This window comes from Chaetodon trifascialis, chromosome 9 (assembly GCF_039877785.1).
Source record: "Chaetodon trifascialis isolate fChaTrf1 chromosome 9, fChaTrf1.hap1, whole genome shotgun sequence".
In the NCBI taxonomy this organism is placed as follows: Eukaryota; Metazoa; Chordata; class Actinopteri; order Chaetodontiformes; family Chaetodontidae; genus Chaetodon; species Chaetodon trifascialis.
The window spans coordinates 23,667,986-23,690,933 of NC_092064.1; the positions used below are offsets into that span (position 1 = coordinate 23,667,986).

Genomic DNA, 22,948 nt, shown 5'->3' on the forward strand with positions numbered 1-22,948 from the left:
GCTTTCCAACATGTCATTATTCACGATGCCAGCAGATTCTCTCATTTCATAGGTTCAAAACGAAGAGGTAACCTTTAAAATCATGGTCACTCACCGTGGAGAGAAATGACACAAAATTAATGGTCCGACAAAAGAAATCACACATCAGGCTTCACAGAACAAAAGCACAAAAGCATCCATGTTTACAAAACACAGAGGGAAATATCTCATTTCCAGATGTGGAATTAAGACCAAACCCTCTATGTTCCACATGTGTAAGGACTGACCCCACCCCCCACATATCTCCACCCTTCATATTCCACTCTGGGACCCACTGCAGCTCCTCTAACAGCAGCAGCAGATGAAACTTAAAGAGTTGCCTCCATCAATAGAAAGCTCACCCACAGACCACTCCAACAAACACGGCTTCACCAACATTCAAAGACCTGCAGGAAACACGTCCCCACAGCTGACACGAGGCCCATGTTCACCTGGAGCGGCTTCAATGTCCCTAAATGTCCAACACTTTTCTATGAGACACATGAATCCCAGCTGGTAACGCGCGCTGACCTGAAATGAACAGAAATGAGATGCTGCCCCTGCAGATGAATGAGCAGCACAGAGGCCTTCATCCTCAGCGCTCATCAGCTTTAAGAGGATTCTTCAGTGTGTCTGGTTCAGAGTCATGATGTCAGAGTGCTTCCACGCATCTGCGCTAAACAAACGCAAAACTCCGCAAACAACACGGAGCAGGGGGACATGAAAACACACTGCAGGCCTGTGAGTCACTTACGGATTTACAAACATTCACATAAAGCAGCTCAACAATCACGAGGCCTCATCGACGCTTCTCTTAACAAACCGCAGCGTCTTACCTTCCTCCAGGTGTTCCCTCCTCATCAAAGTCCGGCCACAATCCACGACACCTGTGCTAAAGGTGATGCCCCTAGTTTCTGAAAACTCAAACCCTCTTCTGCCTCCTTTGTGCTTATTTTCGCTTGTTATTCTCAGAAAAACAACGTTTCACTTTTGCACAGTTCTTCTCGACTATTTACGTCAAAGTGCGGAAACACGGCAGGAAATGAGCTCAGGTGCTCTTGATTGACAGGTGGGACTGTGCCGTGATGGAACAGTCCACTAATCTGTTTGAGGGTGAAGGTGAGGAAGATGATAAAATAATCACCTTCAGGGCATTTTCGGAATGATTCACATGATTCACGTGACTTTATATATACACATAATGATTGTGACAATAATAATATACATTGGTTTTAGCTGTTAGGGGCCTTCTACTTAGATGCCCACCTGGCCTGACGGTAAAGTCTGCACCTGGGGGCTTTGACCCTGGAGGAGGGTTAAACTATGGTCACATATCGCTGCTGAGAGGGATGAATAATATGAGGGGGGGGGGGGGTCATATTACAGATAACACATATTGAGCCAAATAATCTTTTTCATTTAACTTTCACTACAAATCATATATACACTATATATATAAAAATGATGATGATGTTATTTTTGCTGCAGTCTGTACCAAACAAGCACGCTCCCTTACATCTTGGGAATATGATTCATAGCACCACAAAGCTTTATTTATATTGGTATGTTTATGAAAGAAGCTCCTGTGATTTGGATATTGGACTTGGCCATATTGTAATACCAACAATATTTTACTTAAGCGTTCGGCCCTGCCTCCTGATGGATGAAATTCCCCCAAATTCGGCCCAGAAAAAGAAGATTGTGTCAAATTCACAGGGAAAAGTTAAACAACAGTGAACCCCGACTTCCCCTCCCACCAGGAGATTGGACCAAAAAAGCACATACATTGTTGAATTCTTCAGTTGTACCAAATATCTGTTCACAAACCAGTTAGAAGAGGCTGCAGAGCAGATCTCTGGCGAGCGGGCACCTCGCCATGAGGCCCATTAGCATGTGCAACACAGACTGCCCACTGGAGCTGGCCTCCATCATGGACAAGAAGTGGAAGCACTCTTTGTGTAATGAACTGGCGTGTAGTTCTCCCACTTTTATGGCACGGCTCCAGCTGCAGAGGGTCCATCACCAGGTCCAGGTCTACAGGCGCACAGCTGGCCTCCTGTAAGGCAGCAGAGCAGCAGCAGGCTTGTGCGTGCTTGGAGATCACATCACCCATAAGTTTGGTACATATGGAGCACAAAAAGACTGAGAGGAACACGGAAACCGTTTGAAGGAGAGATAAAGACGATGGAGAACAAGTTGTTTCTTGTTCATTTCTATTTGCACGTAACGCTGATGCAGAAGCTGCTCCTCGTTTCACACATGCAGCTCTGCAGCATTTCTGTGTAAGGGAGCTTGAAAGCAAGCGGCTTGTCTCAGTGATTTAGGAGATTTGGATTTGTGTTTGAAGCTGCTCCTCGAGAAGGATCAAGGTAGGGATTGGTCTGACATAAAAGCACAGCTGAGTCAGGAGCTCTTTCACACACACACCACAAAGTAAGTGCATATATGTTGTTGCTGAGTCAAACACTAATGAGTAGTATGAGGTATGAGGAAGAACCCTACAAAAACTGAAATATTTATGTATATGCAATGACTATGTATCCCCTCCGTTATTATTTTTAACACCCAGTTTGGACGTGTCTATCTCTATCAAGGACAAACTTCAGGCCTTTTCATTTTTCAAAAATATTTTATTTGATATTGATCCAGGTACAAGGAAATAAAAGAACATGGATTTATCTTACAGGACATGGGAATGAGACTGTAAAAGTTTATTTTCTTGATCCACTCTCTTCTTGGACAAGGACATGCAAGTGAATACAGAAGGTGGTTTACAGAAACAAAAAGAAAGGAAAGCAGAATGTATTGTACTGTAGAAATGGCATTGGATCGGGGCGTCACCTCGCCCCTTACTGTACAGAAAGACTTCACCCTACAACTTTCTCTTTTTGTCATTTTTAATCCTCTTTTATAGCAAAAAGGCAACACACAGATAGGCTACAAAGAATCAACAATATTGAGAAAATGAACAAAAGAGAGGGAAAGCCAAAGTACTTTCATCCTTCCAAAAAGATGTTTTCTCTATTGACTTGACAGGCAAATTGTGAGCGTTTTTGCTCCTTGTGTTCAAAAAGGTTTTAAGTTTCTTTAGTTTCGACATGAGAGGAGCAGTGCAGTGAACATGCAGGACGAAGAGTGACTCGGACGACTACTGACCCGGCGTTTCACCGCGCTGTGAGCACAGTGGGCCTATCATCTCCTTATGGCCTCGCTGCTCGCCTCTGACAGCAAAACTTTACAAGGAACAAAAAAAAAAAACAAAACAAAACAAAAAAACACGTTTTATATTCCACGAATCTTTATGCATATTTCACAATATACTTTTATTATCATTTTAATAAATACAAAACGACACTGATTTGAAAGAAAACAATGAGTATTAAAGAGACACTAAAACGCATTAGACATTAGAAATATCAATCTTAATTTGGTATGTTCTTTTACTGACATCTTGTCTTAAGGTGGATGAACCAGCACATTATACTCAGAATCAAAATCCACAGCAGAAAAGAAAAGAGGGGACGACAGAATCGGACATGAGAGGGATATTTTTGTCAATGAAAATGGAATGGCATAATCAAGTGGAGATGCGTATGGATATATACACATATATACACATACATAAACACCACCAGAATGTAAAATAACCTGAGATACTCTTTGCACCTCATTTCCAGAACACTGGCCACTGGGTGGATGATATAAAATGACGATGGCATGACGACAACAGTACAACAGCATCTGACGGCCTTTAGTTTCCACCCCCCTTTTATCAACATTAGCAGTACAAAAAAGGACAAAACAAACAGTCATTGAACCACAAAAATCCTGAACATTAATATTGAAAACATTGTTGTAAGCAGCGTTTTGGAGTCCATAAAAGGCATACAAAGGAACAAGCTTTTCATTAAAAAAGGACAACCAATAAAAATTGTCTGAAAAGACCAAAATTGAGATTCAGAGGCTGAGAAGTCGAAAGCGGCGGATGATAAGTGTGTGTTTGTGGCGGTCAGGCAGATAGAAAGTGTTCTGCTCCACACTGTGGCTGTAGACATGGAGGCAGTGGGACCTGCTTGTTAACATACAAGGCTTTTCTCCATTATCACTCCCGAACAGTGACTCAAAGCTACATTGTAAATCGTACACACACCGTTTCTTCTCAAAGTTATCGACACGAGAGTGTGCTGATCAGAGCGTACTGGAAAGTGAGGCACCGACCTTTAGAGCAACAACTGCTTTAACAGATGACCTAATTTTAGCAGCACTTAGCTGGACCGAACAGCTCAGTGTGTTCTGGGCTGATATTGTACCGCAGATGATGAAACAAACATAAAACAGTAAGTGCTCTAAAAAGCAAACAATATTAAAATGGATGGAATTAAAGACACAAAATCTAAAACATAAAATATGTAAACAACTTATGTTGCTCCATGGATATTTAAGGTAGGCTTGGGAGTATCACTGCTGCTAATCACAAGAATACTCCTTTGTCTGTGATGTCTGCTTACCTATTAAGGCAATAGAAGAATCATAAATCTGCCTCTGTAAGTGCTTTGAGTGAACTACAGCATGCGGACAGATTTCACTGACTCCCCCCCCTCCCTTTTGACTGTTTTATGGGTAGTGTGCTATTATACTGAATGAGGAGCGTAAACTCAGTGTGGTAAAATTATTTAGGCAGTAAATCATAAAAACAAAACTTGAAATGCTCGGAGACCCTCGTATAAAAATAATAAAAAAATCTGTTGTCCGTGAAAACGAGACGGCGCCTGGAGGCGGCAAAAACATTGAGCACTAAGTGTTTCTGATATCGAGCTATTGTTTTAGGACAGTTCTTTAGAATTAAATAGTCACCTACAGTAATACAGCATCCACTGTGTACAATTCCTCCAGCCTCACGTCTGCCCTTCAGACCCTCGGGAACCTTGCGTCTCTGCCACCCAATTAGTCTCCCCTTTGGAAACGGGTGCCTTATTTGTTGCTGTCTGTGAGCAAAGCCTTACTCTTTAATATCTCTCTGTACATTAGTATATAATTTTCTTCTCTTTACTTTACAGTACAGAAACTCCTCTTCACATATTCTTCCGGTTCTTCATGTCAGCAGGAGCTATGTTTTTTGTGCTTATCACCAAAAATTGCAGTGCAAAAACAATAATTAATAATAATGATAATAATTAATGGTAACTATTAACAAACAATGGATTATAAAACAATTATCTTATGGCACAACAGCCACTCAATTCACATATAATACAAATAACCAGATAAAACCAACTGTTCCTGTATATGGAAATAAAAAGCTCAAACTGAATTAGGCTTGCATAGCAATGCAACAACAAGTTAAAGAATATATTTACAGCAAACAAAATTCCCTTCCCCCCCAAGGACAGTTACCAGAAAATTTGTTCTCATATAGATGTTTTCTTTTTTTTTTTAACTTGCCTTTTTCTAACAAAAAGAAAATTACAGTAAGGTAGGAGGTGGAAAATATTTTCTTGAGGACGAAAACATAGTGAGATGTACAGTATGTCTGTGTCTATACATCACATTTACAGTTCTGTGACACTGCTTCTCTCCGCTGTGCCCTCTGCTGCACTCCCTCCCTCTGAGGACACACAGATGAGGACGACAAAGTTCATTGCCCCGGCTGGGAGGGCGTCATTCTTTTGAGGACAGACCAGGTTTACTCCAATTCACATCCCGCGCAGATCACTCTGTGGGAAGCGAGGGGAATAAAAGAAAAAAATGTCACAGTTGAGGATGTTTTTTTGAAGAGATACTCTCATTCGCTTTCTTTCCAGGAATTAGATGAGACCAATGACGCCACACTGCAAAAAGCTACATCTAAGTAAGGTGAAATGTCTAAAATCAAGGCAATAAAAGCTTGTTTTTGTTTGACAGGATGTATAATCTCATCATGCGGATTTTATGTTTGAACATTTCGTGTTTCAAGCCTTTTTCGTCCTTAATTATCTAAGATATTATGACTTGTTTTATTGCTGGTTCTCAGTGTCTTAATGCTTAAAACTAGAAATTTCCAGCTGTTTGATCGACACTGAAAAGTACAAAACTGCTTTGTCAAAGTCAGAAGTTCTTTGTATCCAGACAAATGAATGTGTTTTTAGTCCAGCAGCACTACTTTGAGACAGCTGCGGGTTCTTTAAAAAAAAAAAAAAAAAAAATCTTCATCACCCCTCACTTTACAGCTTTTTATTCTTGCTTTTGAGAGCTGAGTTTTTGCAGCGCACTCTCACGTCAGAACTGGAGCCAGGAGTTGATTTGCTTAACATAAACCAGAATCAGAGTCAACTTCGCTGGCCAAGTACGCTGACACATACAAGTAATGTAACTCCAGTTTATGTTAGATCTCAATGCAGTGGAAGACCGGAGCAGGGGACAGATTTACCGGACAGACACACAGCTAAACAAAGACAAGGAGTCAAGCTAAACAGAAGAGAAGGAAACAGCTGGATCTCTAAAGCAAAAGAAATTAACAGCTCTAAAGCTCACTGATTAACGTGCAACTCATTTGTTGTGAGTCAACCAAAGCTACACAGACGCACTGAGCGGATGGATAAACTATGTGGCAAGAAGTGGTTATGGTCATATTATTGTCACAGTTGTTGGACAACAAAACTGGACTTTTTTTTGGCTATAATGCAGCGTCCTATATCGTAAAACCCTGCCGTAAAACATCCAACATACTGAAACACTCACATAACTCCCCCGTGTACTGTCCCTGTCCATTGGTCCCCAGGAACTCAGCGTGCTCTGAGGCGGTCCACTGTTGTGGCTGTCGTGGACCCTCGGCCTTGCGTGGCCCCGTCGAGCCCTTGGAGGAGGCTGTGCCAGAGGAGCTGTGGCCCCCAGGGGAGGGGAAGGATGGTTTGTTGTATGGCAGGCACCCGTCCTCTGAGAGCACAAAGAGGGACCAAAAAGCACACTTGAAGTTCAAACACTCGATACAATGTGTGACTTTTATTGTTGCAGTGAAACACATCTAACATCTGATGCATGGAGACAAAGAGCACTTTGCAAACCCGACACCCACCCACTCCTCCTGACATCTGCAGAATGGTGGTGCCAACAGGCTATGCCAGGGCGTGCCACAGAGAGGACTCTCAGCCTCACACATGGCCTTGCAGCTACCAGCCTTTTGAGGGGGTAAATACAATAACAGAGGGACCACTGGCTGCTGTGGAACCCCCTGCTGCAGGGCAACATAACATTGACCCTCAGCAGTCTCCGTCATTGCGTGAAATCTCATCAAACTGCTCCCCACTGCTCCGCTAATGACTGTAATAGAGGATGCCCCGACCTCAGTGGATTCTACTGTGAATCAGTCAGCACTCTGACACATATGGGAATTCACCTATGGGTTTTTTTGTAAAGATGCTGATTGTGGCACCTGTCTTTGTCTCACAGTATCAGATTAACTGTCTGAGTAAGTCCTGGCACAAAGAGCGCAGGGCGCACAGCATGGGGATCTCAAATGGCCACAAACACACACGCGGGCACGCACATACACATGAACGCTGACACACACAGATGGGGCGTAGAGTGGCTGCTGTTTGTGTGAGAAAAGAAAGCTGAAGCGATTAGAGTGCATTTCAGTTGCTCGGGCCTCCTGCCTTACTTGGAGCGGAGCGGGCCCATATTGGCAACTGTTACAGGGGCATTGGGGAGGCTGAGGGAGGCATTCTGGAAACCAGAGCAAGTGGCAGACAGTGCAATCTGTTCATGGGAGCCCAGTCTCAACGCAGCATGAAAGCTAACTTCAACACAATAACTTAGGAAAAAACCCCAATTGCCACAGGATAGGCAATTGATACATGAAATAATGCGATGAATTATCCCTTTATTCAAACAAATACTTCAGTCATGCACAGGAACTTGTTCAGGTTGTAAAGCCTAGTTGTTTCATTTCCTTAGTAATGAATAGTTGTAAATAAGCAAAATAAAAAGGATCTTGTCTGGTTGGAAAATGGTGGAGAACTGCTGTGCAGTATATTACACATAACAGCCCTCGATTTTTAGGAGGAAATAGAGTGGGTGGTTGTGTGAAGCATGGAGGGCACTACACTAAAAAGATGTGTGATTGGCTTTCCTGAACTTTTTGTAGCCCTGCTAGCAGCGTGACTCTACTGATGGAGATGTCAGTCGACAGTCCGTCCACGCATCTGACGCTTCAGCATTTGCTACAGGTTATATTGTGCCAACAACCATTGGATGGATTTCCAAGGAAAGAATCCGAATAAGTTTTGTGATCGCCCGACTTTTCATCCTCCACCACAAGCAGGTCAAAATGTACTTTAGTTCATGAAAACACAGTCTGTCAAAACCTTCTGAAGCACGTTTGCGTGCCTCCAGACCTCGTTTCAGCTGTACCTGTCTTGTGTCCCCTGCGCCCATCATCAGCTCGGTCCATGGAGCCCAGCCTGTCTTGAGCTTGGCGATGATGGTCCAGAGAAGTGCGTGTCTGTCTGTCGATGGAGCTCTTCATGTCTTCCGGCCCACACAGGGCTCCTGACATAGGCGGGCGCTCCAGAGATGAAGCCTTCCTATCTGTGGGGGGTACCATGCTGCTTATGCTGCGGGCCCCCTGGATACGACCCTGCCCCTGACAGGGAGGAGGCTCAGGGGGAGGAGGTAGGTCTGTGCCAAAGGGGAAACACACAGAATGAATCAACTGAGGCCAGAAATTACTTAGGAAATGCAGTTTGTAAAAAACTGAACACTGAACATGTCCAGACACATGTTGATCCAATATTATATTTCATATTGGTACAACTTCTTGTTTATAAAACAACAACAGATGTTTTAGAGCATTTCCTTTATAAACTATTTAAAATGTGTTTTCAGTCACTGCCTCACCGTCTGCACCAGCATCTCTCCGGTGGGGTGCTGTGCCCTGGCTTCGGGGTTTGCGTGTGGGCCTGGTGGCCCTCTGGTGGCCCAAGCTGTGTGTGCCGACTGTGCTGCCATCTGTTGAGAATGGGCTGCTGGGCCGGGGCCTGTGGGACAAGCCTTTACCTGCAAGAAGGAAACAGGTTAATAAAGACATGAAGGAGCCAACACGTCAACAGTGGAGCTAAGGCTGTCATCAAGAAGTGTAGAGGTTATCAATGAAGATCCAAAAACCTATCAGACAGCAAAGGTTTTCATTAGAAGAGAAAGCACTCGCCTAAAAGTCTGTAAAGGGTAATTGTTGGAAGTATAACATGTCAACCATTTATTACTCATTGAACCCAGGAAAACCAGAGTGCAAAGCCAGATGAGTTATAGAGGAGCTGAGTTAAAATTAAGGACAAGGAGAGTCCAGCCATGTACAACAGTTGCCATGCACAACCCTGGCTCAGCGTCCAAAAGCAGCAGAGAGGAAATCTCAAGCCAACGTTAAGGGGAAAACATGAGCCGATGGATGACAGGAGGAGGAATCAGAGCAGAAAGGAACAAATCATCAAGTTCCAGTCCAGCAGTGGATGGCCGGTCTCCACACACCAACCTCTCTTGCTGAGGCTAGTGCCCTCCAGGCGGTAGCCTGCCTTGTCTGCAGCGGCCACCAGGGCCTGGGCAAAGCTGCAGTGGGTAAAGATGGAGCCGTCGGACGAACTGCCCAAACTGGACCTATGGCTGGAGAAATTACGGTCATCCTCCGAGGCTGAGCCCCACCCATTGACCATGGAACCTGTGGAACACCGCAGGTTTTCAGCAAACGTGTGACTGAGTGCGTTCGACTGCAAGTGTGACTGACTTTTTGTTTCACACCACTCAAATTCGGCCATATCAAGTCCATACTTTTCCAGCTCGGAGGGCATATTATCTGACATTTTGAACGCAGGTGCTGTGATTTCTCATTTAGACGGATGAATGTATTGAGTGATCTTATAAAAAGGGGCCAATATTAACATCCCACACTTAAATAATTTCATATTTGCTGCAGGGCATTTTTGTTCTTGCAGGTGAGTGCTTCTGTGTAGTCATTCTGTCCTGGCCTGTCCTCTTTCATCTAGTACAAACACACGCAGAACATACATTGCGCACACACACACATGCACGCACGCATGCACACACACGCACACCACAATGTACACAGTGGAACAGCAGGACTTGCATCAACTGATTTTGCTCGTCTTTTGATAGAGAACAATGAGCACACCTGTGCAGAGCCGAGTTAGCTACAAAACTGCCTCAGGTGACACAGATGAAGCATCTCACAAAACACTGTATTGAATCAAACACCTGGTGGTATGCACACACAGATATTTTCCTGTTGAAAAATGCACAGCCACCGCTGTCTGAAATGTGCTATAATCTAAAGAGAACAGAGAATCTGAACATAAAATTAGTGTAAACGCCTCTTTTCATACATGTACTCATATACTATATGTTCCATTAAAGATGGTTAAACTATAGGAGATTAAATCAATACCTTAGACCGAAACATAACAGTGTATTCGACAGGACTGAATGTGCAAACATAGCTAAGATGTGTGCATATCTTAAGACTTTTAGCTTCTATATCTGTGCTGCTGTAAGTGTTTCTTCATGCTTTGATATTTTTTTTCTTCACATAAAAGCCAGGCCAGCACTTTAAATATAAAAAGTATCAGCGCGCCAATAAAAATATGCCACTTTGGCAAGCAAAAACACAGAGAACAGTCGGCTAATGTGACAGCTTTCAGTGGGACTGGTTTGGCAGACTTTGCTCAAGTGGCACAAACCCAAGTGCTCTGCTCACACACTCCATCCCTCCCTCACACAGAACACAAGAGTGATGTGATTGAACAGACTGGTGGAACAGAGAGCCGGGGAGGTGTGAGGGTAAAGGTTGTACGGGGTGCGATGGGGACAAAAAGTTAGCAGCAGGACTTATTAAAAGGTCAGTGTGATACAAAAGGTAGTATAATCCTGGCCAGGAAGGTTGGCAGAGTTCAGACCACTCACATTTATTTCGGCTGCAGTAATAAGTGTTTGGTCTCTCGGATGGTACTTCCTTTCGTAATACAATGCACATTTAAAATTACGCACAAGACTTGGTCATGTGATTGTGGTTTATTTATCCAGATACGCTGGGAAAGCCCCTTCAAAGAGATTTCCAGCTTCCCCATCTGCGAGTCTCTTCATCTTTAAGCATACATCTCAAAGAGGTGGTTACTCAGTCACCGGGTGTGACTTCAGGGAATTGCACCTACGACAGCTAAAGTTGCAACAGCTTTTCGCTCCTATTGCAGTAAAATTCTCTCAGATTAATGGAAACTTCTATAAAATATAAGCTTGCATTAGGTAGAGAACCCCTTACACAACCCATTTTTACAGCGCTAACTGAAATCCAAGGCAGTAACTACTTCGAGCCCTCCATCTTGCCGAGCTATTTTCTTTGAAATTCTTTTCTAAGAGTTTTTCTCTAAGAAAGAAAGACAGCAATTCCGCTGGGTCCAATCCTCCCACAAAGAATAGAGCAGATATTGAAGTATAGGCAGTGCCAGCCAAAGCACTGAAGCTTCCAACTCCTCCGGCTCAGCGAAGGAACACTGCCTCAGCAAATCACATCACAGAATGACTTTTCAGTTGGACTAACTGCCACTTTCTCTGCTGAACCTCTGGAGCACTTCTATTCTCAGAAATAGCAGTCCAATCAAACTGTGATCATTGTAATATAATTTGATAAAAAATTCAATCTAGTTTCCATTTTGCCCCAGAAACGTGGATTTTTTTTCTGTAGCTCCGGACGAAGGTTTGCACTACGGCTCTGTCATTTTATCGTGTCTTGAACCAGAGCAATGGGCCAAGCCGTGCGCTCTAAAATCCACTGGCTGACACCTCCTGTGCTCCACGCACTGATAGAGCAGGGCCAGTAAATGGGAGATGGTTGGGGGACAGTAAAAGCCAGGCCAGGTCCCTCCTGCCACTAAAACTGATTTATACAGACGGAAGCCCTAATCTGCATGTCGTTAAGCAGGAAAATCATTCCCCCTGACGAGCAGGCGTCTCTACCTGCCGTCAGGAGACGTGACCCCGCTCCTCACAAACCTGGCAAGGCTTTATGGGAGAGTAATCGGCCAGAACAGCCCAGCTTTCAGCTCATTGCAAGCATAACAGCCTCACTGCTACCACACCTCGGCTTCACACGACCTATAGCGCCTACACGCAAAGCCAGGTAATACCTGTGTGTTCACTTCATCTGTCTGGCTCAGCCGCGACACGGCTTTTCAATACCCCGCGCAACATAAGGATTTACATTTATCGACCTAAAAAATGTGTTGCATTATCTCAGAGCGTAGAATAACACGTTGGAAAGTCTGTGCAGACAATCTGCTCGTGAAAAATGGTCCCCAAGGAGAAGGATGGTGTTTTATGCTTTTTTTCGGGGGCATCAGTGAAAATGTTTGATTTACTGGCCTTTGGTGTAACATTATGAAAACAGACCTATTTCCATATTATTAAAACAATGACAAATCTATCAAGCGAGGCTCGAATCTCACTCCTACCCTCCCTGACTTTCGCAGCCTCAAAATGGTGGTCACAATAAATCTCGGCGGCTTCCCCTATCCTCCCTCTCTCCCTCCCGCTAACCCTGGAGCTGGGACTGTGTCTGTGTTGTCAAACGAGGGGGTGCGAGGCAGACTTGCGAAGAGATAAGAAGAAATAGTGCTGTCTTCAAAGTAATACAGTGGAGGAGAGATGCAGTAGATTAGAGCCCAGTTGCTGCTTTATATTCCTCCAAATACATCAGCAGTAGCATGTGTCAGCGTTACCAAAACCACTGTTCCATCATCGTATGGAAAACTACTCTTTAGGGCTGCCACTGACGGGGTAGACCAACAAGCAGCGCTGTCAACCCTCTTATTCTCATGCTTCCACCCTCAGCTGGCTCAGCTCCTCTACCTTCAGATAGTGTATTTTCTGCTTGCTCCCTGTTTCTTTCCACCCATAAATTTCCCAGTATAGATTTTATTTTTTAGGATTAAGCAGACTTTATTGGAGGGCCTGATAGATACACTGTGTCACGGGGCTACACTACACAGCATCAAAGCTTGTCCCTTCAGTGCATGATAGCAAAATGCCACATATTTTTTAATGTTTTACCCTCTAGTTTACAGATGGGTAGCATGGTCTGGTCAGTGTGAGAGCAGCAGTCCAGAACGCAGCTCTGGCGCCGCAATGTCATGCCCTTCATACGTCCCCCTGACAGACGGCTGTAAAAGTTTTCAGTGAGTTGTAAAAATGGAAATGGTGCCTCTAGTCTGGAATGGAATATGCCGCACGTGAAATTTATTTCAAATCTCCTCGGGAAGATATGGGTGGTGCTGTGCACGAGTTAAATCACAGTCACTCTCCCCTGCTCGCCATGCCTCTCCCTCCTCTTAATTTCCCTCTCACTATCCTGTTTAAAATTCATGGATGTTCTTATCTCTTTTCGGAAATGATAATTATAATTCCCCGGAGTCTGCCAAAAGTGCTTAAAAAACTTGATTAAGGGACACTCAGTAAGCATGTTCACATAAAAATGTACGCATAGCAGACTGATTACGAACATGTCATGAACAACAATCCATTAACTGTAAGACAAGCTGTAATGACAATGGGAATTGGAGTCATTAGAACGTAGTGCAACTATAGTTATCGTTGTATAAAATAACAGAACACTTGTACAAATATACACGTATGTATTGCACAAAAGGAATTACAACACTGTTGACAAATATGAGCACCAACGAAGAAGAGCCCCAATATCTGCAATTCACTTCAAAATGGCCTAACCTGTTAAAGAGCTGTCCAGGTTGTCCATGCTAGACCCTGGTGTGTGCTCAATACCACGGGGATGCCTGGCTCCGTAGCCTTCATCCTCCTCCTCTTCCTCCTCCTCCTCGTCGTCCTCATCAGGCAGGTCCGTCTCCAGGTCAGAAACCATTGTGCTCGACACGTAGCCCACTGGAGGAGCCGGAGCCTGGGGAGGAAGTGAGCCTACCTGCATGTGCCTGGGAGAAGGAGGAAGAGACGTTAGTGCATATTACACATACACATCACTCTACTGGAATTTACATATGTTCTACAGTATTTATGAAGGAATGCGGAGGAATGATGAATATAGAGGGAGTGATGGGAGAATTGAGTAGTTTCTATGCCACAGAACGGTGAAAAAATAAGGATGTATGTGGAGCTAATTTTAGAGACCTCTTTCATATGTGAAGCACTGCATAAATTTGGAAAATTCCACTAATTCTACAGTGCTGCTTGCATGCTAACACAATGACCCACTAATTGCTGCTGTAGATGGTACAAAGGCACGCTCCCCAGGCCTGTCGACACATGGCTGTCACCTCAGTGGCAGCCCACTCTGCTGACAGCCACGTTTGTTTGAGGAGAGCAATGTCTTTTACGCGTTTTGCAGTGGGAATTGGTTGTAATTACTGGCCCTCTGGTGTTGTCAGAGATGCTCTCTAACCAACATAGTCATTACCGGGTAACATGACATCTCCTTCCTGACAAGGCTTCCCTGTCTCCCCCCACTTCACTATTATGAATGAACGGCAGTCTCTCATTCTCTCTGCGTTGCCGACAGAATGAAGCATGGCCTTCATCTGACTTGCATGAGCACAACAACAATGGAATGTGCCGTATGGGTGTGGGGGGAGTAAACAACCGTGGGTAAGAAACTGTGTCTCTCAGAGTGAAGAAAATACAGTAGTCGCCTAAGTGGTAGCATGGGCCCATTAAAATAAAATGATTAATGGGTTTATCTCCACTGCACACACAGTTGACAGTTGTGGGACCAAAATAAATCCTGGCTGCGATACACGCACAACACAACGTACAGTAAACATTTTTAAATGTTATGAACTACAGCAATATATCTTTATAGATAGATGTAAACGAGATAATTGCATATTCAAAGAATGTCCTTAACTACTGCAGCGTTTACCATGTCTGCTTTGCCATGTCCATTTGGTACGCTCTGGTCAGTTCATCCAAATGGGCCTGGAGCATGGGCTGCATCTCGTCCCGGGGAGAAGGGGTGAGGGTGGCTGTGGACTGCTGTCCAAACGACACAGCGGCTGGGGAAGAGGCGACCCCTCGGATGGGCGGGGTGGGAACCCTCTCCTCCTCTTCCTCCAGCTCATCCTCCATGCCCTGGTGGAGATAGGTCTGCACGGGCATGGGCGGGCCCCAGCCATCGCTCTCATACCTGACATAAGAAGAGACGTTTACTCACACAAGCGTTCTCACAGTCGATGTGTCGAATTGTGTGTGCAATCTTTAGTCTGATCCTGGGTTGTAATATTTTTATTACTGATTAATCTACAGTTTATTCTCTCAGTGTCAAAGAGTCAACAGTCAAAACTCCAAAACCCAAAATCTGAGACTTAAAAATGATCAAATCATTAATTTACTGTCAATCCACTAAATGATTAATCAGATAATTACTTCGGCTCTACTCTGATCATCTACATTTCAGCACACAATAAGCGAAGAAATTGGGGCAAAAACATACGGGCAGAAGCTGAACTACAATAAGGTGTGTGATACTGCCAATGTCTATAAATATAAAAGGTTACTGCAAAGGGAAGGAGTAGCATGCAACATAATAATATAAACATTTAATGAGAAATTCTTATGTGCAGGGATTAGCGCTTTGTGACCTTGTCCAACTTTTGTGGAATTTGTTATACGACAGTCCTGAGTGGAATTATGGAGGTAGTCAGGCTTCACTTCCTCATAGCTGTGCTTATACATGCTGAAATAATACTAGTCATAAAGAAAATGTTCATTAAAGAAATTTGTCAGTGCACACTCCATAGGACATAACTGTTTTAATCTGCTGCCATTAAGAGCAGCCTCAGATTTACAGTGCACAGGACTCTTCATTTGCCAGACAGCCTATTAAAGCAGATGACTCTCCCAGATTGGAAATGGGAATGAGGGGACATCGCACCTACTGGACCAAAGAGAGGGACACACACTAACACTGAGTGGAGTATGATTGAGCTTCTGTTGATTTCACTACACTAAATGAAAAATATATATAAAAAAAAAAACATGTCAGCTGATCTTAAAAAGGAATGGAATGGAATTAATGTATATACAGACAAAAAGGAGATACTGCGTCAAACACATATAAGAACTCTGGCAGCTTTTTACATCGACTGCAGACTCAGAGATGGATAACAATCTGCTGGTAGAAATCTCCCACTCTGTTTGTCTCACATTTTTCTTTACGAAACAATGCAATTATGATTTTTTTTCCCTGTGGAATTCAGCAAATAGATTAATCTGAAACCATCTGTGTGTCTACGAGCCAGTAGCAGCAGGAGACTGCTCGAACATTGTTTTACTTCCCCTTCATTTATTTTCAAGTCATGGAGCCATCCCATAGATTGAAGACAGGATCAGCAGATAGTTTGATCTGCAGCCATCTGTATATGAGTCTTTGTGTGAGAGCCTGTGTAAGTGAGTGTGTGTGTGTGTGTGTGTGTGTGTATCTGACTGCCTGTGGAGACTACACACACTGATCCTTTACTCTTCTCCAGATGTACAGTTGTATGGTAATTAGCAGCAGAGAAAACAGAGCTGAAGCCTGTTATTACACACAGAAATGCATGAAGTGCTCATAGATTCTGTACGGCTGATGTAGTCAGAGGAGGAAACATAGAATGACAGTAATAAGAAAGCTCAAGTGCATCCACAACAGAGGTAGCAATTATATTATTATAAAATCCTGCTTCATTGTCTACATTCAATTGTTTTGTACTTTTACTTTACATTCTTCTGTGTCTGAAAACACTTTTAAAAAATATAAAAGTGAGGCTAAATTGAGCCTAAGTAAAAGCTGTGTAACCTTTAATGGCCTGGGTGGAAATATGTGAGTCAGAATTGAATTGGACTGTATTGCATGATTTGTTTTTAAACTGGAAGTTGTGCATATAATGGGAGGAGGTCCAGATGAAAATTGAATTGGCTCGAAGTGTCTATGAAAATAAATGAGAAAGGTATTGACAAAATTCTGGAAAGCTTATTTTGCATGCACTTTTGATTTGAGCTTCATGTATTCTTTTAAGTTGCGCCAAGTGCCAGACTTCAATATCTGATCATGAAATAAAAAGTTTAATCCTGCACTCAGCAAAATAATAAAACATTACTGCACAAATATCCTTTCATATACGTAGTGAGTGCATCATCTGCTCATATCTGAACAATATATTCATATTTGTTCACATCACTAGTGGACATACCCTCCTCCTTCATGATGCTCATTGGGATAATGGTCCATCTCGGTGCCAGGGAGAGGGTGTACAGGGGGAGGGGGCAGGGGGACATTGGCCCAGTTGGACCCATTGGCTTTACTGGGTTTGGAGCCAGCCTTGGTCTTCTTCTTCTTTCCTCCCTTCCCACCTACAAAAGGACGGGATGCATTTAAGAGCCACAATCATTGAAAATTAGATTGTAAAACAAAATCAATTAAAACTAATACACAAGTGGGATAGCATTGCAAAATACAGTAGCTGCTTTTGCCGTGACAAAGGAGAAATTTAAAGGAGCTCAATTTAATTCAAAAACGGTACCTAGATTACAGATCCTTGGACTCAGTTTCAACACACCCTTGGAAAATCATACAAAATTTCAAACACAACATTTCAATGGGCTCCTGCCTGTCAATGCTTTGGCTGAAAAGCTCAAGGTTGCCTGATGAAAAGCATGCTTCCATTGATTAATTGGCTGAAAAGACTCAAATCTCCATAGAAACAGGAGAGAACGGCAGTAAACGAGGCAGAGGCAGACCTTTGTGCTCCACCCATCCCTCAGTGTCCCCTTTAACACTAGGCTTTGGGTTCCACAATGAAATATCTCACTTCACAGCATCATCATAATGAATGGCTTGTGTAGTGTCAGTGTGTCCCTAATGGAATTCACTGAGAGTCTATTACTACTTTCATTTCTTTTATTACACCGGAGAGCCGCTAACCCCATCCATTTCAACTCATATCCCTCCAACACCAGATTCTCCTCTGTCCCATCCATCTTTATAAATCTGCCAGCCAGGTCAATACCGGCTTTTATACGATTTGATCACTGTGAAAGAAGGCTTTTTTTCCCTCCAAAACATATTTGACTTCCCAAATGTGTTTTTGAGTTGAGGTATATACAGAATACACACGGTGGAAAATAAACTCTTACTCTGGTTCCATCAACATAAAACTGAAAACACAAGTCTAGTTTGTTCTGAAGCTTATCAACAAAAACCAAAAACTACACATTTAGTAAAAAAAAATGTCACAATTTCCTAAAGCTCAAGATATTTAGTTTACTCTCAAAAAGGACAAAGACAAGTCACATATTCTCATAAGTGAAAGGGGGTGTTCTGCATTTTTGCTATAACAAATGACCTAAACCTAAAACTGTAGACTATTTTTCTGCTGACAAAGTAATTAATCTTTTTTTTTTCAGGTCTGCCTAACACATATATAGAAATATATCCATTAAAAGTAACTAATAAAAGGTGCTAAATGGTACTACAACTACATGATACATCATATTCTGAACGTCATTGCTAAAATATGTGGATGGGAGAGGATGCCAATATGACAAAAGACAAGTTAATTCATATAGAAAGCTGAGATAAGTCAGAGCTCTTTCATCTACTGGACGTAAGGTGTCTTGTAAGGGTAAATTGTGATGTTAAGTTTGTACTTTGAGGTGGCAAGTCAATAATCTTTGCTCCAACACATGATTTTTGCCTCTCAATACAGGCAGTATTCTGAAATACTTAAAATACATCATGCTAAGATTGAGTGGTACCTCAATTCAGTACAAAATCTATACTTGGTCAAACACAAAGACTCAAGTTTTCATTTTCTTGCATCCCATACTGCCTCGCTATTTCTATCAAGTCCATCACATGCTGCATAGTTGTGTAATCCTCTACCATTAACTTTTGAGCATGGAGGTTTATTAATGTATGACTTTTCTCTCATGTTTCTGAGATGTGCACATGAAAGGGAACCAGGGAGATATACTGCACAGCATTTGCATATATAAATCCATCTGTGGCAGGCTGCAGTGCCTCTTAAATCGCTATCCAGGAAATACCTCAAACTGACGTCACCAGCCACACAGACTAGTGACAGCCATCTTTGGGAAACTCTCTTGAACACATTTGTATCTGTCATCTGTTGGTTAGCCTTCGCTGCCAAAGGCCTGTAATCACTTTTCCCAGTGCCACAAAAAAGCTGCCAATACTGCATCTTGTGCAACGTAACACTGTGCACTCTAAAGTAATCTAATAAACTGCCTTGACTGAGGCACAGCAAAAAGCGGATCACTGTCATCGAAAGACACAAACAGCACAGAAGCAATGAGGTACATTGCTATTGATTTTCATGGACGCCAGATGGCAGAGAAATTAAAAAACTGTGCAAAATGCTTTAAGTCCAGAAGAGTCTGATAATGTTGCCATTATAGGTTGTTTACCAGCAAGAAAAACAAAAGCATTTCAAAGATGAGCGTGGTAAAAATGCTGGGGCAGGAGAGGAAATATCAGGCTTGAGGAGACAGAAGAGGTGTCAGAATAAGATTAATAAAGAATGGAAGTAATAAAAGAAACAACTGTAAGCCCAAGGCAGGCGGCACCACAGCGTAAGTGTAGTCTGAAAGTAATTGGGTTTCCTAATCGTACCTCTGGGCGACGCTTAACTTTTACCAATAAATGGTGAGCTGACGTGATTGTTCAATCATCCTTAGTCCATCCACACAAGACCGGCCATCAATATTGTAAATGAGCCTCTTCTAGGGAAGGATGGTCTGGCACTGGAATTACAACAGCTCACCCCAAATATGAAAAATACAGAGCAAGGCTGCGGCTAGGAGCTATACAGGAATTACACAGCGAACCCATCTCCTCTGACAAAACTGGGCCTCTCTTCAAAGGGAAACTCATACTAAATATAGATTCAGCATTGGGTATTTATACGCAAGGTTTGGGCGCTCCCAGCCTATAACTGCAGGGCTGCATAGCCTTGAGCTTGCTTTGTTTTCATTGGGTGCGTCAGTGCTGAGGGGGAAAGCCACAGAGCAGAGACTCGAGAAAGACTATGCAGCCAGATATAACTTCTGAGTGGGAGAACCGTCTCAAAAAGGACATGAAAACAACTGAAAGTCAAGTATCATCATTTCTTTGCTAAAAAAATCCACGACATGTTACATAATGAGGTGAGAAGCAACACATATGGAGAGTGCAGGAGCACAATATGTCACACACAAGCGTGGACTTCCCATAATCATGGAGCTTCACAGAGTGTGAGGGACTGCGGGAGCCCTCTGGGTCTAACTGCTACAGAAAACACAGAAAACACCAGCTACCTCTTTCTCCCCTACACTAAGAGAGGTTTTAATGAGCAGCTTCACGTCCCCAGTGGAGATCCATCCTGCCATGAAAGCTGCTCTATTTCTGTTCCTTTTCATCCTGCTCTCCTCCTTCAGACCTGACATTCTTTATTCCCTCCATCTCCTCCGAGGGAGAGCAAGACACTGAAGCTTCGACTTGTCCCCTGTTCAAATGCTGAGTTTGCTTTGGTTGAAGTCTGAATCAAAATTTTGTTTGTACAGATTTCCATCACTATTGTAAAGTACACGGTGTAAACTATACAGTATAGAATACAAAAATAGTCAGAAACTCCTTTTATTGCTTACCTCCTGTTCAATATAGCAGGTCTAGCATCATTAATACCTACTTCTTATCTCTTTCATTCTTGTTTAGATATTTAATTTTTATCATCAAACATGCAAAGCTGTTCTCCTCCTTACCTTAATACATTATGCAGTTTACATGAACTCAAATTGTATATTTTGCGATGCAAGGGGGGATGGAAGGACACTGACTAAGGTGATTTCTGAAAACAATATCTTTTTACTGTATTTTAAATGACATGCATCTATATTCTTTCTTACTTAACTCATAAGAACCTGATTAAAGAAACAGTTCAACATTTTTCTGTCCACCGGTAACAAAATGAATTTCTATGTTGCATCTTGTTTGTTTTATCTGTGCAAAAGTCGTGGTTTGACAGGTTATGTGCTATAAGGTGGATTTTGTTACCTTTGGACAGAGTCAGGCTAGTGGTTTCCCCCTGCTTCCAGTCTTTATGCTATGCTAAGCTAAGCTAACAGGCTGCTGACTGTAGCTTAATTAGTGTACAGATGTGTCGATCTTCTTATCTACTCTCGCCAAGAAAACGAACAAGCATATTTCCCAACACGTTGAGTCATTCATTCAAAGCACATTTTCTGACATGTTATACTGCGCAGGGATCTTTTTGTTAATTATGTTTTCTCTTCATCTTTAAATTACAACAGCATGTGCCAAGCCCAGTCTGGGCCCTCAGTAACCTTCGTGTCTATGGGAAGAATCTGCCTGTAAGGCATGGCCACTTCACATCCTTCTTTCCAGCCCACTGTGTGCCAGAGCATTGAATTAGAGGCCAGTTAAAGCAGTGGCTTGTAACTAGATAAAAGAGGAGAGTGGAGGGGAGGCAGGCAGAGGGCTGCCTTGGTGTCCTATAAATGACATTGTAATTCTCTGAACATGGGTTTTAGTGTAGTCAGCCACCATTAGGAGAAGAGGGAAAAAGGGAGGTATTTTTGCCACTTTACCCAGCCAAGCATCTCTAATGGTGTGTGTGTGTGTGTGTGTGTGTGTGTGTGTGTGTGTGTGTGTGTGTGTGTGTGTGTGTATCGTCTACTCTGTCTGAAAGACTCCCTTTGCCCCTATTCCCGTCTGCTCACTCACACAGTGAGAGACAAAGCCTTTACAAGGACCAGCAGCAATGGCAGAAACCCAGCATTAGCACTTGGAGCCATATTCTGTCAGGAGATCATAGTATTATTCTTTCTCTGATTTAAATGTCCTGTTTCTTTATGGTCCAATAAGCTGTCGACTCTTATCCAGTATCACAATATAGCTACATATAGCAGTAGCTATTGTACTCAGAACCCCATGGAAATTAAAAAATGACTTTACAGCATATACATGTGATAAACTGTAAGCAGTGGGAGCTGAGTGAGCAAAGCATCTCTGGTGAGGTAGAGGGACTGTGTTCATAAAAAAATCTCCTTGTCAGGTTAGTACATGCAAATAACCGATCAATAAAGCAATTAAGACATCAGTCAATCATAAAGTCAAGCGGCAGAACCCCAGAGAACGTCCCAGTGTGCTTTGTAAGATTCTCGTCTGCGTAAACCAACCTGAGAGACTGCCGCTTCGCTCTGAGCTGTTGTGAGAGCTGGTGGTGCTGAAATCTTGTGATTGGTTGTGTGGTATTCTATTAGACAATCCTTCGGCCAATCGGTAGTCAGGAATGAAAAGGAGGGCTACAGTGGGGGTTAAAGGGCAAAAATCACAGTGGCATCAGGTGTTTGGCAGTTAGCACAAGCACATGCAAACATGCAGTTAGAGCATTGAGCAAGCAGGACATATTCAGGATTCAGACATTCAACAGAAGCACATGTTCGACCATTCACTCACTTTGATTTGTATGCAACAGACAATACATTCGCAGGACAAATATGATTTGTTGTTGATTTGAAAAACATCGCACTAATCTTTCACAAACTCAACTCATGAAATTGGATGAACGAGTCAATAGTGGAGATTTTAATTCAATATTTGCCCCCTTCAGAGAGATATAATCATAGATAATCATACCTCTTAAAATAATGCCAGGGAGAAATATGTAAAAACTATAATTAATCAGTTTTAGACTGTTGGAAAATGAGATCATAAATATGTATAAGAACACAGCGGAGAACACTCATTACACCTTAAGTATGAAACTCTGCTCAGCTTTAAAAAATCCTGCATCAAATCCACGGTAATTAATGTGGATTATTTTCTTAAATATTAGTCAAGCTAAAATGGATTGGCAATTACTCTGAA

The 22,948-nt window shown here is 42.7% G+C and overlaps 1 protein-coding gene across 4 annotated transcripts in view; it reads right to left on the minus strand.

Moving 5' to 3' along the window:
- Positions 1-2,638: 2,638 nt before the first annotated feature.
- robo2 (roundabout, axon guidance receptor, homolog 2 (Drosophila)) overlaps positions 2,639-22,948 on the minus strand; it is a 257,943-nt gene continuing 237,633 nt past the window's right edge. For 2 of the 4 annotated variants that reach the window (XM_070971051.1, XM_070971049.1), the window contains 8 exons: positions 22,258-22,383; positions 17,253-17,412; positions 14,945-15,208; positions 13,783-14,000; positions 8,893-9,051; positions 8,407-8,673; positions 6,736-6,930; positions 2,639-5,732 (listed from right to left, as the gene is read on the minus strand). In XM_070971051.1, coding sequence (XP_070827152.1) covers positions 5,731-5,732; positions 6,736-6,930; positions 8,407-8,673; positions 8,893-9,051; positions 13,783-14,000; positions 14,945-15,208; positions 17,253-17,412; positions 22,258-22,383 — 1,391 coding nt within the window. In that variant the 3' untranslated portion in view covers positions 2,639-5,730. The remainder of the gene's footprint in view (positions 5,733-6,735; positions 6,931-8,406; positions 8,674-8,892; positions 9,052-13,782; positions 14,001-14,944; positions 15,209-17,252; positions 17,413-22,257; positions 22,384-22,948) is intronic. The other 2 variants (XM_070971053.1, XM_070971052.1) reach the window with 1 other exon arrangement.